The sequence below is a fragment of the Rhinopithecus roxellana genome, chromosome 6 (assembly GCF_007565055.1).
Source record: "Rhinopithecus roxellana isolate Shanxi Qingling chromosome 6, ASM756505v1, whole genome shotgun sequence".
In the NCBI taxonomy this organism is placed as follows: domain Eukaryota; kingdom Metazoa; phylum Chordata; class Mammalia; order Primates; family Cercopithecidae; genus Rhinopithecus; species Rhinopithecus roxellana.
In genome coordinates, this window is record NC_044554.1 from 125,670,986 (window position 1) to 125,686,532 (window position 15,547).

General features: G+C 38.0%; 1 protein-coding gene across 3 annotated transcripts in view; it reads left to right on the forward strand.

Annotated features, from left to right (window-relative positions):
* DYNC1I1 (dynein cytoplasmic 1 intermediate chain 1) overlaps nt 1-15,547 on the forward strand; it is a 342,413-nt gene that overhangs the window by 24,757 nt on the left and 302,109 nt on the right. For all 3 annotated transcript variants that reach the window (XM_030933183.1, XM_010356265.1, XM_010356267.2), the window contains exons 2-3: nt 8,936-9,052; nt 14,622-14,736. In XM_030933183.1, the coding sequence (XP_030789043.1) occupies nt 8,945-9,052; nt 14,622-14,736 (223 nt within the window). In that variant the 5' untranslated portion in view covers nt 8,936-8,944. The remainder of the gene's footprint in view (nt 1-8,935; nt 9,053-14,621; nt 14,737-15,547) is intronic.

Genomic DNA, 15,547 nt, shown 5'->3' on the forward strand with positions numbered 1-15,547 from the left:
TAAAAAGTAAAATGAATTGAGAATGCCTTTGTAAACAAAGATGATGGTTTGCAAACTCCTCAGTGATATGAAGAAGCCTACTAGGTATAATTGAAGTCTGTAAAAATCACCCTTTGTTTTCTTTTGTAAAATTAAATATAAATAAGACCAAAAAAAAAAAAAAGCAGCCTACAGCAAAATTAGGACAAAGGATTAAAAACAATCACACAAACATAAATCTACAGTTCATTAACAACTGTCTTAGTTCACTTTACAACCAGGCTAACGCCCATTTGTGTGTGTGTGTGTGTGTGTGTGTGTGTGTTCAGTGAGGGGAGAAGGAGAATGGGGAACGAAAACTGGCTTCTCAATTAGTCTTCCTTACCTGTTACCTGGCTTAGGCAGGTGAGAAATCTTTCACACATTGTTCTATGGGGTCTCTCTCTCTCTTTCTTTCTTTCCTTCTTTCTTTCTTGACCGAGTTTCGCTCTTGTTGAGCAGGCTGGAGTGCAATGGCGCGATCTTGGCTCATTGCAACCTCTGCCTCTAGGGTTCAAGTGATTCTCCTGCCTCAGCCTTCCCGAGTAGCTGGGATTACAGACGCCTGCCACCATGCTCTATGGGGCCTTTTCCTCAAGGCCTCGCTTTCCCCCTAACTCTGGTTTTCCTTATGCTGTATCTAGAGGTCTTACTTAGATCTCCCAGGTATTTTTGAATCATAGTTTGTGGAATTTTTGACTCTAACTTGAATTTTTAATGCTTAGTGATTTTGCTAGTCTTTCACTACCTCTTTCCCTAAAAAGAAAGAGCATGAACTCCCTCTGTTTAGATTATTTATATATACACTTAGCAAAATTTTGTCAAGGAAATGTCTCTGTAAGCTTTAGAATCAACTCTATCTTAGCAGAATTAGGTTAAGTCACAGTTGACTTAACCTAAGTTGGGCAACCCCTAGTGGTTCCCCAGGAGTTGGGGAACCTGGGGTTCCCCAGAAACATTCAGGATCTGTAAGGTCAAAGCTATTTTCATAATAACACTAAAATGTTATCTGTCTTTTCTACTGTGTTGACATTAGCAGTGATGGTATAAAAGCAATCATGGGTAAAACTGCTGGTACTCTAATGCGATTTGAGGCAGTGGCACCAAACTGTACTAGTAGTGGCCCAAATTTCACTGCTACACGCACAGGTTTTTTAAAAAAACCCAGTTTCACTTAAGAATGTCCTTCATAAAGCAGAAAAAAAAATTAGTTACATTAAATGTCTAGTCTTGGGTGTATGTTTTACTGTGTGACAAATGGGAACAAGCAAAGCCTTCTGCTACCAACTCAATAGTTGTCTTGAGGAAAAACATTTGTGCAATAATTTGAATTGTGAGTTAAACTAACTGCCTTAATAAAAAAAGAAACACTATTTTTTACTTGAACAACTGACAAACTAGGGTGATTCAGACTTCACTGTTTGGTAGACATTTTCTCAAAAATCAATGGTGTGAGTTTGTCACTTCAAGAACATAACTGACAGTATTTGTTGCTAATGATAAAATTTGAGCTTTCAAACAAAAAGTAGAATTTTGGGCCACCCTGAGCTTGACAGTTTTATGTCACCTAAAGACTTCTAAAGAGCTTGGCGATGAAGTTACTAAATTTGATTTTCAGATATAACATAATGTGTCAACATTTGGAAGGTCTGCCTGATTTATTATTTTCCAGTTACTTATATTTTCCAAGTAACCTATTCATGACATTATAAAATCATACATGAGTAAAAGATCGATTCAGTGTTTAGGATAGACCAATGGATTTTAATGTAACAGAGTACAAAAAGTTCATTGATTGATATGGTTTCATATTCACATTGCTGCTGACCTTTAAGAAACTGCTATTTGTTGACTTTTGGTGTAATAGTGAAGAATATCCACAATTACCCAAAGAGGCTGTTAAAATATTCCTCCTTTTTCAGATTACATATCTGTTTGAGGCCAGATTTTCTTCATATACTTTGACTAAAATAACAGATCACAACAGATTGAATGCAGAAGTAGCTATAAGACAGCATTTGACTTCTATTAAACCAGATGTTAAAAAGATATGTGAACATGTAAAAGCATTACATTCATCTTACTTCTTTTTTTTTGTCTTGGAAATTGTAGTTTTTTTCACAAAATATTAATAACATGTATGTTGTTACTTTAAAATAAATTATTAAATACATACTTAAAGTTTTATCAGTTTTAATTTTTAACATGATTAATGTTAATAGATAACCTACATAAAAACATAAACCAAAGCTCTTTGAAGTTCTTGATAATTTTTAAGAGTATGACAGGGTACTGAAATAAAAATGTTTGAGAACTGCTCTTCTGTGGTGTTAGTAGAACAGTCCTGAGCATCGTCCTACTATAAGATGGGTTTTATTTAAAATTTTGTTTTCATAGTGTACTGATGGCTGTAAAAATGTAGGAAATAACCCTCCTTTCACCAGCCAACTCCCTCCTGAGATGTCTATCACCCTCTTTTTTTTGACTGAGCTATAGCTGTAAAAATGGGCTCATGGTTGTCGTCTGTATCATCCCTTGGCCTCCCATTCAAGTGGAAGGAGGCAGCTGCATTTTGAGACACTAAGCAGGTGAAATGGGGCTGTGAAAGATCAAATTTCTTACACGTATCCAGTGGCAGATGAAAAGTTCAATACATGATAGTGAAGAGCTGACAAGAGCAATTGTTTTCAGGCAGGAAAAGATAACTTATTTCTGGGTATTTTCTCAATAAGTCTGGCAACAGCTGGGCAATGATTTAAACCTCCTAGGGTTCCAACTTTAAGCTTAAAAATACATTTGCATATGCCAGCATTAGGAATGGAATCCCAAACGGCTGCCAACTTAGACAACTGAAAGGAAATAGAGATCTATATTGTTCAAAAGCTAAGCCTTCGGAGGTGCTGTTACTCAGCAGCTGTGTAAACAGAACTAAACCCTTTGCATCTCCTCTGCTAGACACTTGGTTCTAAATAGGACCAAACTGTGCCATGATGATATGTGCAGAAATAAAAATGAAGGCAATAGATATCATTGTTGGGTTCGAGAAAAGCTGGACATTTTCCTTTCTCTATGGATATGTGCAGACATAAGGAATGTAAAGGAGATGTAGGGGAACCTGGCAAGGCAAGGGAAGATGTGAAACTGGTTTTAGTTTTACTTCCTCCCTCCTCGGTATCCACATTTCTCTCTCTCATGTTTGCCTCCCTCCCTCCTCTCTCCATTTTTTCCTCTATTGAAACTGAGGGGTCGCGTGTGGTGGCTCATGCTTGTAATCCCAGTGAAGACCCAGGCAGGAGGATCATCTGAGGTTGGCAGTTCAAGACCAGCCTGGCCAACATGGTGAAACCCCGTCTCTATAAAAAAACACAAAAATCAGCCGGGCCCAGTAGCATGCACCTGTAGTCCCAGCTATTTGGGAGGCTGAGGCAGGAGAATTGCTTGAACCTAGTAGGTGGATGTTGCAGTGAGCTGAGATCGTGCCACTGCACTGCAGCCTGGGTAAAAGAGTAAGACTCTGTCCCAGAAAAAAAAAAAAAAAAAAGAAAAGAAAAGAAAAGAAACTTAGGACCATGAGCCATTTGTATAATGGAACAGCAGGAGAGACCTTCGCTATAACTAACTTCCTAACTAGAGAAGAAACCATGTCTTCATATACCAACCCATCCTCTGGGGGAAGTGGGTAAGGTGCAGGGGATGTCTGCTGGGGACAGCTTGATATGTAATTCTTATGTTCAAAAGAAAAAACTGAGAAGATTTTTTTTTTTTACTGTTAAGCTAAATGACTGCACTTAATTTTTTTAAAAGGTGTTTTTTGTTTTTTGTTTTTTGTTTTTTGAGTCACATCCCTTTCCCCACATGCCTTCCATTTTATAACTCATTTAGATAGAGAAGCTCCTTCTACTTGCTCTGAAGTGTTTTAGAATGGCTAGGAACACAGACTGGATTTCCTTACTTTAAATGTATTGTTATTAAATCAGTAATGTCCCATGTCTTTCATGTAATTCTCACAGTAACACTTTTTAAATGATTGCAGTGAACTTGGAGTGACGACTTGGTTATTGAATTAGGGTGCAATTGGTGATGTGGGCAAGAGTGGGCAGGGTAAACTAATGGTAATAATAATAGAAAAGGAAGGGGAGAAGGAGGAGAAGGAGAAACAACTTTTCTTGGGTGTTTAGGATTTGCCAGGCATAATTTTTAGCTCTTTACTTTTATTGACTCATGTATTTGGATCAAAAGAATGACAGCTTACCAGATCAGAGATGTGCTGAAGCCACAGTGATCAGAACTGAGACATTTGGGAGGATGAGTGGAGACGAGCTGTAATGACAACACTAAGCAGAGGATAAAGGGTGAATCAAGGAACAAAAGGGAAATCAGTAGTAGAGAGCTGAAATTTGAAAAAAAGCTAGCAGGCTCTAGGGATTGGTGTATGGAGTCAGGGGAAATGTAGTAGCTGATTTGAACTTTGAGACATCTGTTTTGGGGTGAGTATAACTTGGCTTGACAAAGAAAGACGAGGGGTGAAATGGGGATTGTGTTCAGTGATAGTAAAACTGGAGGGTTTGCAGGAGAACAAGGGCTGTGATGCGGGGGTGGAGGGAGATAAGAAGTGTGGATTTGGCAACAAAGGTGGGTGAAAGTGAATGAGGAAGAGGAGATGCCACAGATGGAAAAAGAGTTCTGAATGTGGGACTCTGCTCCAAGGATGCTGAGCAGGAGGTACAAAAGTGCAACTGATTGCAGTGGATGGGGCTGGGGAAAGACTGAGCTGTGATTCCTCCTAAGTCTGGGTGGAGTCAAGCCCAGAGTTGGCTGGTGTGTGGTAGAACACGCAGATGATCAGACAGGGAGGAGCCCTATACCCAGAGGTGGGTTTGATTTACCCACTTGATCCCTTGCCATTTGTAAATGAGAGACCAGCTTTTTATGTGTATGAAGTAAATGAGCAATAATTAGCAGTAGGTAGCTTTGACTCTTATTTTCTTAGACTGAGTGCATCAGAATTGCCTTGGCAATGACCTGCATTAGCCACAGAAATCTCTATAACTCATGTCCCTCATGCTTTGTTCCTCGATTTGCTTTATTTGATGTGCAGGGAGATTTAGTGGGTCAGAGGAGCAAACCCCCCAGGAAATCCTATGGAGTTCAGTGCTGACACTGCATTTAATGCTACTATTTAAGTCATTTTACTGTGTGTAAAGGCTCATTCATTCACTATAATGTGTACTTTCCAAACCCTTTATGAGGCATTCTCTTGAGATTCCTTATTCTCCTAGGGGTTGATGCTAAGCATCTATTTTGGAATGGATCAAAAAATCAATAAATGGAAGGCCATTTACAGTTGTGTCTTCTAGCATTGTAACCTACTGCATTTAAAGACTTAAATTATTTGGATCATCACTACCTAATATAATCTTTTTTAAAAAATTCCCTCAATGTTTTTGTTGTTATTTTTAAAATATTGACTCTCTGGCTGGGAATTCCAACTTAAATGATCAACATTGTAAGACGTATTTATTATTTGCAAGAAAGCCTTTGCACTTTACAGAAATTTTCTGAGAATACATTTTACTTCCCTTTTGTGATTGAAATTCTTTGCAAGAAAATCATAACAAATATAAGACTTTCTTATATTATGGTTTGCTCCTTAATGACAATAAATATTGCTGAAGTTGCACCAGACAGTTTTGATGAATTGGAGAAAGGTAAAGCAATGTTGGGGAAAGGTCAAGTAAAAGTTGGGGAAATGTGGAGGAGGGGAAAACACATTTTCTAAGAAGAGTCTCCTGGCTGCTTTCAGCTTAGAATGAAACAGCTATTGCTTTAACAGTGATTTTTCTGATCATACATTTCTTTTCTGACTACCAAAAAATTTCCAGCACACTAGTTAGATGGACCCTTATTGGTCAATGCTATTTATAACGTCTCAGATGACTTCTGGAATTCCTGCCAGGAATTTTACCCATTGGTGTTGAAAATTATTGGCAACCTGTATTTTAGTGATAAACTTCGCTTTTGTGAAGTTCTGCAACTTCTCTTAGAAAGAAAAATATCAGAAGATCTAACTTCGTGGGCCTGTGTCCCTCCATGTGGACTCTCAGTCGGACCTGGTGGAGCTACCTACTGTGGACCGGGCATTTCCTCTCTGGCTGGCCCTCAGTCACGGCTCTGCTTGCTCAATTACTGCCTTGGCTCTGTTAAGACTTCGAATTGCATCTTCTGTTTAAACAGCCCTTTGTAGGGGGATGACTCCAAACTCTATTCCTCAACTTCAGTCCCCCATTCCACTTGTCCCCCCATCTGTAGTGTTGTATTTGTGCATTCTGCCCAGAAGTTCCACTGATACCCAAATTATGAAATACATGTTGCAAGGTTTTTTCACAGTTTTCCTCTTTGTCTTTTCTTCCTAATTTCACTGCCATCCCCTTTGCCCTCTCAAAGTCAAATTGTTACTGGACCTTCCATTTTTGCTTCCATATTTAAAGGCTACTAAGAGTTCCTTGGTCCCTCTTGGCTGTGCTCTCCCTAGTGCACATTCTCTACTTCTGTCCCACATTTGCCTACCATCCCTGTACAGGTACAGTTGAATCAGAGAGAAGCTGGCATTAGTTACCCAGTAGCTTGCCTTATTTCTAGTTTTTGCTCCAGTCTGTTATACAGGCAGGGACAAGAATAGGCTTACGCAAATTCCATTTTTATTTTGTCACTTTTCTTTTCAAAAATCTGCTATGTTTGCCCATCACCCATTACACCAAATAGAACTCAATTTTCTGTTTTGTCCAGGCTTTCCAGGTTGCCTCAACATATCCATTCTTACCAATTAAACTTTTTTTTTCTTTTTTCTTTTTTGAAACAGAGGCTCACTCTGTCACCCAGGCTAGAGTACAGTGCATGATTATAACTCACGGTAACCGTGAACTCTTGGCCTCAAGCTATCCTCCTGCCTCAGTCTCCCAAAGCACTGGGATTATAGCTATGAACCACCACACCTGGCCTCAACTTTCTGTTTCTTGACTTGAATTTATCTGCATCTCTTGCACTCAATCTGTCAGTTCCCTCTTTGACAGGTCTTCACACATCCAAATATGCCCTTCGTTTGCTAGTTTCTGACCTCATTCAATACCCAGTCCCAATTCTACCTATTCCTCAATGCTTCCCCTGGCATACTCCACCAGACCTTGATTATCATTTTGCTCTGCATTCCTCTGAACTTGTACACTGGGGATCACAAACATGTAGTAGGTCAGAGCACGGGCAAGCTTGAATTTAGGTTCTGCCATCTATTGGCTAGGCAGTCTCAGTTCTTACTGAACCTCCTTTGTCTTAATTATGAAAAGGAATTAGTAATAATACTGGTTTACTTGGATTGATATGATTACATGTGATAATGAATGTCAAGGGCCTGGCACTGAGTAATCAATAAGCCAATATCTCAGAGAACATCTCTATCCACACTGCATGTCCACAAATTTGAGCTATACGCTCTTTGAAGGAGAGAATCTGGTTTTGCTTATCTTTGTATCCCTATTCATTATAAAGTGCCTAACACAGATTAAATACAGCAAATATTTGTTGATAAATGAAGAAAGAGTATGATCATGAATGGCTGAGATTGGTTATTGCAATAATTCTGATTATTTCACAAATCTCTGCTGTCACACTGTGATCAGAGTAGAAACACAGTGTATTTCCCAACTTGTTTGTCTGAAAGTGTGTCCTAGAGTGACTGCAGATTCATGATTACCTTCTGGGGACAATGACAAAAAGTTGAGAATTTTTCATTGTTCTGTATTCTTTGTTTTTTTTTTTTTTTTTTTTTTTTTTTTTTTTTTTTTTGCCTTCCATTGCTCTGTAATCTACTTCAAGATGCATTATATACTTATCCTAGTTGCATGCAAATAGTATGCGAACGAATACTCATGACATTTATGGTTAGTCAATTTTTCCCCATTATTTTAGAAAATTGGGCGAGGGCGGCCCTTCATTTCTCAAGGTTTCCATTTTGTTAGTTTTCAGTTGGGAGCACAAAAGCCTCAAATATATAATCATTGGTAATTAGTAAGAGTCTTCTTCGAACTGATTTTATTTAAAAATGTTACTGGCACCATCACTACCAGCACCATCACCATGATTAACATTAAAATTAAATCTCGTTTGGATAAATTTTCCCAAGAACTTGCCATGGTGTTATCTCCCGTTTCATGTACTCACAAACACCCTTTGCTTTGGAAAGGGAAAGTGCCAGAATAAGCAATATTACATTCAGAATGCAAATGAAAGTTTTATAGAAATAGGGTTGTGTTGGAGATGAAATTAACTGTGACACTTCAGGAGTTTTACAGAGAAAGAAGATTAACATGTTAGGTCTTCAGCAGCTGTCTTCCCTGATGCAAATAATGTTAGGCAAAATGAAATCTCCATGCGTCCTAGCTCAGTGGAGGAATGTTTATTGAGTCCATAGAAATTTGAGCAGGGCACGTCTCTAAGGGTTTATGACAGCCTATTTTCTTTTCTCAGTGTGGGAATGAATTGCTCCATTATCATCTAAATTGTAAGTCATGATGATGGTTCTTTTTTGATTCTCTTATTTATTTTTGTTTATTTGCTAAAAAACTTGTACAGAAAATGTGTTGCTTATCTGGAAGTTGCTATCCTTGCTTAGGCCAGATAATAACCTTGTATTTCTTCAGATATTTATGTATATATACCTAAAAGGGAAATATTTTATATCCTTGGACAAGATCTAACTTAATGTGTTTCTTTGATTCTTTCACATAGGCTAAATAATACAACCTCTTGTTGATCACCCAAAAGTCACATTTTCAAATTGCATTTTCTTTCAAATGATTTTTGCAATGATATACAGAAAAGTTATTTTTATATATGTTCACTTCTTTTTTTCCCTTTCTCCAAGGAAACCAACATGTCTGACAAAAGTGACTTAAAAGCTGAGCTAGAGCGCAAAAAGCAGCGCTTAGCACAGATAAGAGAAGAGAAGAAACGGAAGGAAGAGGAGAGGAAAAAGAAAGAGGTAAATCCTGGGTGTTGGGGTGTTGCGGGGGAAAAAGGAAGATCACTTGATTCTGAGGGGCTGGTCAAATGGATAAACAGGACCACCTAAAAGAATCCTTTTATGATATCGGAATAAAATGATTGACTGTGTCCCTATTCCGCATGATAAAGTTGTTACCCTCTGCTATGTACTGGTCAGCCATCACCTAAATGGGGGATAATGTTTGATCCAGAGGCTCCAGAGGCCTCCAGACTCCAGGTTCATCACAGACTTGAACAGAATTCTAAGGGTGGTCTGTGATCTTGTTATTGTTAGAAACTTCTTAACCTTTCTGTGCCTCAGTTTCCTATTTTTAATATGAGAACAATAATACATTTATTTTGTGGGGCTGTACTTAGCAGTACCTAGAATATAGTTAGTACTTAATAAATGTTAGTTTTAAGGAAAGGCTTTTCTTTTTTTCTGAAAAATCTACCAGCAGGAACATTTTAGCAGAAAATTAGAAAACTATGCCAGTGGATTTCCATTGTTTCCAAAGTGGCATACATTTTTTAATGGTAAATAAACATCTTAGGTTTGGTAAGGGGAAGGCTGTCCTTCTCTTTGTGAGAAGGTAGATAGGATAGTACATACAGTACAAAGAATTATTACATGTTAGATCTGGCTGAAATTTCAGAGACTTTCCATTCAGGCCCCTCTTTATGCCAACAAAGCACCAGAGACCCAGAGGTGAAATGTAGCTTTTCTGCTTTCTAGACTTAGAATCTAGGACTCTGTAATCCCAATCCAATGCCTTGTTGTCATGTCACGTTTTCTTCCACTATGTGAATCAAACAAATAATTTATTTTTAGTTCCCTAATTTGTTGTGGCAGTGTAGGAATAGCCCACATCTTATATAAAAACCAGACACCAAAGATATTTTTGAATAGTTTTCTAAGAAAAAACTTTGTGTGGTATGATATGCTTTTGCGTATAGAAACCAGAGCTGCTTCCCTATGCAGTTCTTCTGTAAGGAAAAAGAAAACTTATTTTGATGCCTTACAATCTAAATAAGTGTTGTTTCATACTACAAGGCTGAGAGACCAAGGTAACAGATTTACAACAATTATTATTTTCCAACAAAGTAAAAGATAATTGCAGTTGCATTTTAGCCTTCTGGCATCTCTCATCTCTCTATACCATTACCCATTGATTGATGTGATCATTTGTTTGTCCTTGACATCACACATAATGTTTTTTCCCTTTGAGATCTTTGCTGTTACATATGCAGTCTTTGAGTGAAGTAGAGGTGAGAATTGACAAGGAATGGCTATTCATTTCCATGCAAAGCCAAAAAAAGCATTAAGTTATTATATTTCCTTTCCCTCAAATGTCAACACTTACTGTAGTTTTAAAGCACCTGTTATCCTTTACTAATAACCAGTTTCCTTTTAAACTGACATTCTAATATCCAACTTGAATTTCATAGAATTACCACAAAATGCGATGTGATATGGGAAATTTGGTTCCAAATTATGCTGTCTGCTTCATCTTTTTCATTTTACACATTTTGAGGAAATTACAGGCACACTGGACTGATGGAAGCAGGCTCCCCTTTTGATTCTACAACCAAGCTCTTTTGCCTGGTGAGGATTTAGCTGGTTTCACAGCAAGAAGAGCCCTGGGAGATTGGAGGCTGCAGGTAGTGGAGGGTATGGAACACCTGGACTCGAGACATTCCTGGCTGCTGCCTCATTCTGGATTGACATCATATGAAGTCCTAGTTTTCTCATTTCTAAACTAACATGGTGATTGAAGCTTGTGGTAACTGAACTGTGCTCCACAGAGTCAGATGGCAATACAGAGTCCAAGTCTTCCATCCTCAAAGTCTCTGATTTGAGTGATCTGAAGCAGGGCCAGATTTTAGGATCCACTGGACCACATCATCTTTAACATCTCTCCTGGCTTGAAATCTTCTCCCTTCACATCCATCTCCCCTCAAAGAGATCTTTCCTTGGTTATTTCCATGCACACTCTGCAACTGTGCTGACTTGGTTGGTTCTGAGCAGCTGGGGCTGTAAGACTGAAGACAGTTAACACAGTGATTATGCACAGGGGCTTTTGAGTGGAACATGGCTGGGAAGCCTGGATCTGCCCTTCACAGACTGGCCCTGAATGGGTATCGGTCCTCTTTGAACCTGTTTCCTTTTCTGTAAAATGGAGAAAGGAATGATGTCTTCCTCACAGATTAAAGAGGATTCGAGAAGATCCCAGAGCAGTAAGAGACAGCTGTCATTCTGCTTCTGAGATCAGCTATCAGAGTAGATGAATGGGGCTTCACAGAATGGTCGCATACATTTTTAGGATCTCTGCTGGTGAGGGCATTTTATAAAAATGTCCCATTTTTGGAAGGATCTTAGAATTCAAGGCCCCCAGTTTCATGGGATTGGAGCATTTTGTGGCTGAAAGGAATCTGGAAGTAATCTATTCTGATTCTTTCTCACATAGGGAAGCTGGGCTGCAGAGGTCTAAGCCTTAGAGGCAGTCCCCCTTTATCTCCAATCACATGAAGGAGTCTGGAGATAAAAGGGAGCTACCTCTAAGGCTCATCAAGCCAATTTTCCAGATCAGAAACCTGAAGTCGTCCTTTCACCACTCCCTACCCCAATTTGCAGTGATCATCAGGTCTGCACAGGCATAACAGGATTCTCTTTTCGCCCCCATTTTTTTTCTCCCTAAAATCCACATTCCAGTCAGATGCAGCTGCTTACATGTACCCTGATGGACTACATTCTTTCTTGACAGAGAACTTAAGATGTTCTCTTTCCTCTGCTTTCACTGATCTACTTCTTCCTATCATCCTTTGCCTGGCTGTTAAGTTTACCTGGCTGTCAACTTTACCTGGCTATCCTTCACCTGGCTGTTAACTGCATGTCTTTCCGTTCTCATCTCATATGTCACTTTCTCCAGAAAGCTGCCTCTGAAACCTTTCTTTCCTCATAACTAGGTTAGTTCTGCATCCTATCATTGACATTATCAAACCACTTAGTACAAGGTATTATATTTTCCCCTTCACTTGTCTTTTTCTCCTAATAGATTGCAAGCTTTCAAGGTCAGGGCTATATGCTTTTGTTGTTGTTGTTTGTTTTTTAATCATTGAGTCAATGTCTAATATAGGTTTTACCATATGGTAGGCATTCAAAAAGGAGTTATAGAATGAATGAATGAGTGAATAAATGTACATATGAACTAGTCAGGGCAGGTTTGTGAGGCACGTCCCAGACATCCTGTCTAAGCATCTGGAGTTCTATTCTGCAAATTTGTTTGGAAACTTCTGATCCTGAATCCATGGAATATTGACTGGCCACTGTCACTGACTCCCGAGTTTAAGATTTTCTAGTTTTGTGTTGTTTATAGAGAATTAGAAATAGATTTAAATAGCCTTCATTTTTATAAACTTTCTTTAGGCTTATATTTTAAATAAAACAAATAAATTTAACATTAAAAAGAAAAGAAATGCTCTTTAATACTAAACTAAGTGCCCTTTTTTTGCCATGAATATAAAAACTAGTGTGAATTAGGACCACCCAGGTTGATTATCTCCACAGAATTCAGAAAACTATGTCCATGTTGTGTAAAATTACCACCCTCTGCTCTTTTGGATGTCAACTGCTTTCTTGGCTGTGATATTATGGATGAAATCTGATTTTAAAATAAATATAGTGGCCACCATTTAAGACACTGGCCCAATTTCATTAAAAATTGGCTTTAATGCAATGAGGTGAGCTCAGTGGGAGCCACTCTGAAGTTTCATTCTGTCCTTGGCCTTTTGCCGAATTGCTGCAAGGTAGAATGACCAGGGGTTTCCTGGCCCGTCCTCACATGTTTCTCTAATAAATATGGAAATGTCTGTGGAAAAGTGATTGACAATTCTCAGCTGACAAATTTTTCTTTCTTCGATTATCCTCTCTGGGTCTCAGCTGTGATTACTCTACACAAACAGAAATATCACTTGCTGAGAAAGGCACTCTGAAGATTTTTAATTACTAATGCTACAAAATCACTGCTTGTTGAATGATTAAAACATAGTAGGATTCTGTAGTAGATACAGATCCTCACTCTGCCACACCTTTTTTCTCATCTTAGTTCTATCTTTGCCTCTGTTGTATACATAAACTTTGGGACTTGCTTTGGTAGTTTAAGTGTTAAAATTGCAAAAGAACATGAACTTTGATATCTTCACTGATAAGAGATTAAACTGGCATTTCATAATTTTGGGTTACGCAGAATGTCTGAAATACTGTAGGACTCTTATAAGCCCTTACTGGCCTTCAAATGGTAGTCTTCCCTCTGATGACAGATAGACTTCAAAAATATGAGTGCTTTAGCCCAAAGTTAATAATAACAGAATTGTTGAGCGCAGAGACATGTGCAAAGATGCACTTAGTTTATAAGCAGTGTGTAGGTTACCCTCTGGGAGTAAGTCAAAAGTTGCATAAACTCTTTATGCTTATAGATACTACAATGTAACTAATGCTTCACTGCTTCAAAATGTATTCTACATGCCCAAAGAAAGTAATGTACTTGTTAGCTTACCCAGCTTCCCCTGGGGAAGAAGGTATGTCTCATAACGAAATGTTTTTTGACAGGCTTTAAGACAACCTCACTTCTGTAAGCTCACAAAGCTTTGTTGTGAGGTAGTTACACATCAACATGATGTTATCATGTTTCAGATGTGGAGCAAATAATTTATCTTAAGTAATAACTGTATTATGAAAGATAGAAGAGACTTGGAATGTTTAAATTTCCCCTAGAATCCCACCACATATCTTGTTTACCTGCCTTTTAATTTGTCACTAATCTGTAAAAACACCAACTGGCATAGGATCTGACATTAAGAGGGTGGTATGAAAAACATAATGTGTTTTTAGACAGAATTTGTGAAAGGAATTTCTTGTAAATGATTTGCTGTACTTTATTTTCTACATGATAATTTTCTTCTTCTAGTTAGTATATATAATGGAATCCTGTGAGAATTAGAATCAAGTACCAAGACATATCAATATTGATCGCATGCCTTAATACAGATTTTAGCCCGGTTTATCTTAAACCATGGCAAATTTGTCTTAGCAATACAAATAGTGTGTTTTACAGTTAAACATTTTCATAGTTTTACTTTTCTGCAAGATCCCAACAATTCCTGGTTTGCACAATCCCAAACATGGGACCTAAATATTACAGACACAGTCATCAATAACTGATATCCCAGAAGGGACAAGGAGGTCTAAAAAAACAGTCAGAATTTTTTTTATATTATATCCCCTGCCAGAAATACTTTGCCTTGATGTTTTCTCTTCCAAAACCTGTGAGAGAAACTTTCATCTCATGTGATAGAAGCAGGAAAAAGCCTTCAACCAAAAGAGAAAGTAGTGGGCCAGTAATTATTAAATGGAGCAATTATGGTGTTTATTCATCCTTTATACATGTGATTATATCTATTTAGGGCTTTCACCTTGTCTTCACTGCCATGCATTTATCATTTTCCGTTTCAGCCAGGAAAAGCATTTAGTTATGTTATTAACTTTTCTTACTGATGCCTACTTCTAGGCTGATATGCAGCAGAAGAAAGAACCTGTTCAGGATGACTCTGATCTGGATCGCAAACGACGAGAGACAGAGGCTTTGCTGCAAAGCATTGGTATCTCACCGGAGCCGCCTCTAGGTACTTAAAAGTGCTTCCTGTTACTATTCCTCAGAATCAACTTGTGTGCGATATACCATGTCCAGTGTTTACTATTCTTTTAAGTCTTTAACTTTTTTTAATTTTTATTTTTAAAGTCATTCTGTGGCTTATGGTTCAGGTTGCATGTATTTTTGGAATTGAGGGGGCGGGAAGGAGGTGGGAGGAAAGGTTATAGAATTGTCAGTAGTTTGCTGCTTATTGACTGATTAGATGGTCAACCTTCTCCACCGTGTTACTAGTAGATTATTTTATACTTGTTAGATGAGTTGCCACTTGGTAAATATAAGAAATCTTGGAATTTCTTATTAAATTGTTCTTTGTTTTCATTGCTGAATTCCAGCGCCTCTTTGCCAATCTAAATACTGTGGATCTGGTTATGAATTTCATAACTACCACAGGCATAGAGTTAGTCCATGATGAAGACAGAAGGCACAGTGGGAAATTTGAAGGAAAACAAAATGGTGGTGGATTAGCAGCCGATTAACAAGTTTAAATTAATCTGACTTTATTGTATTTTGATTTGATTACTAATTGGCATTTTCACTGCAGTGCTCCTCCTCTAATTCATTCATTCCTAGTTGATTGTCTGTGACCTCATTTTATCACTAAAGCTTGGATATTGAATTACTTGTTTTCTTTGTGTTGAAGGTTACTTGTGCATATTTTGTTTATTATGTCACTTACCTATATATCGTTCAGGTAATAGTTTTATTTTTCTTTTATCCTTTTGTTTTCCATACATTTAAGATTAATCCTAGGGTGTCTATAAAACTGCATTATATCCAGTATA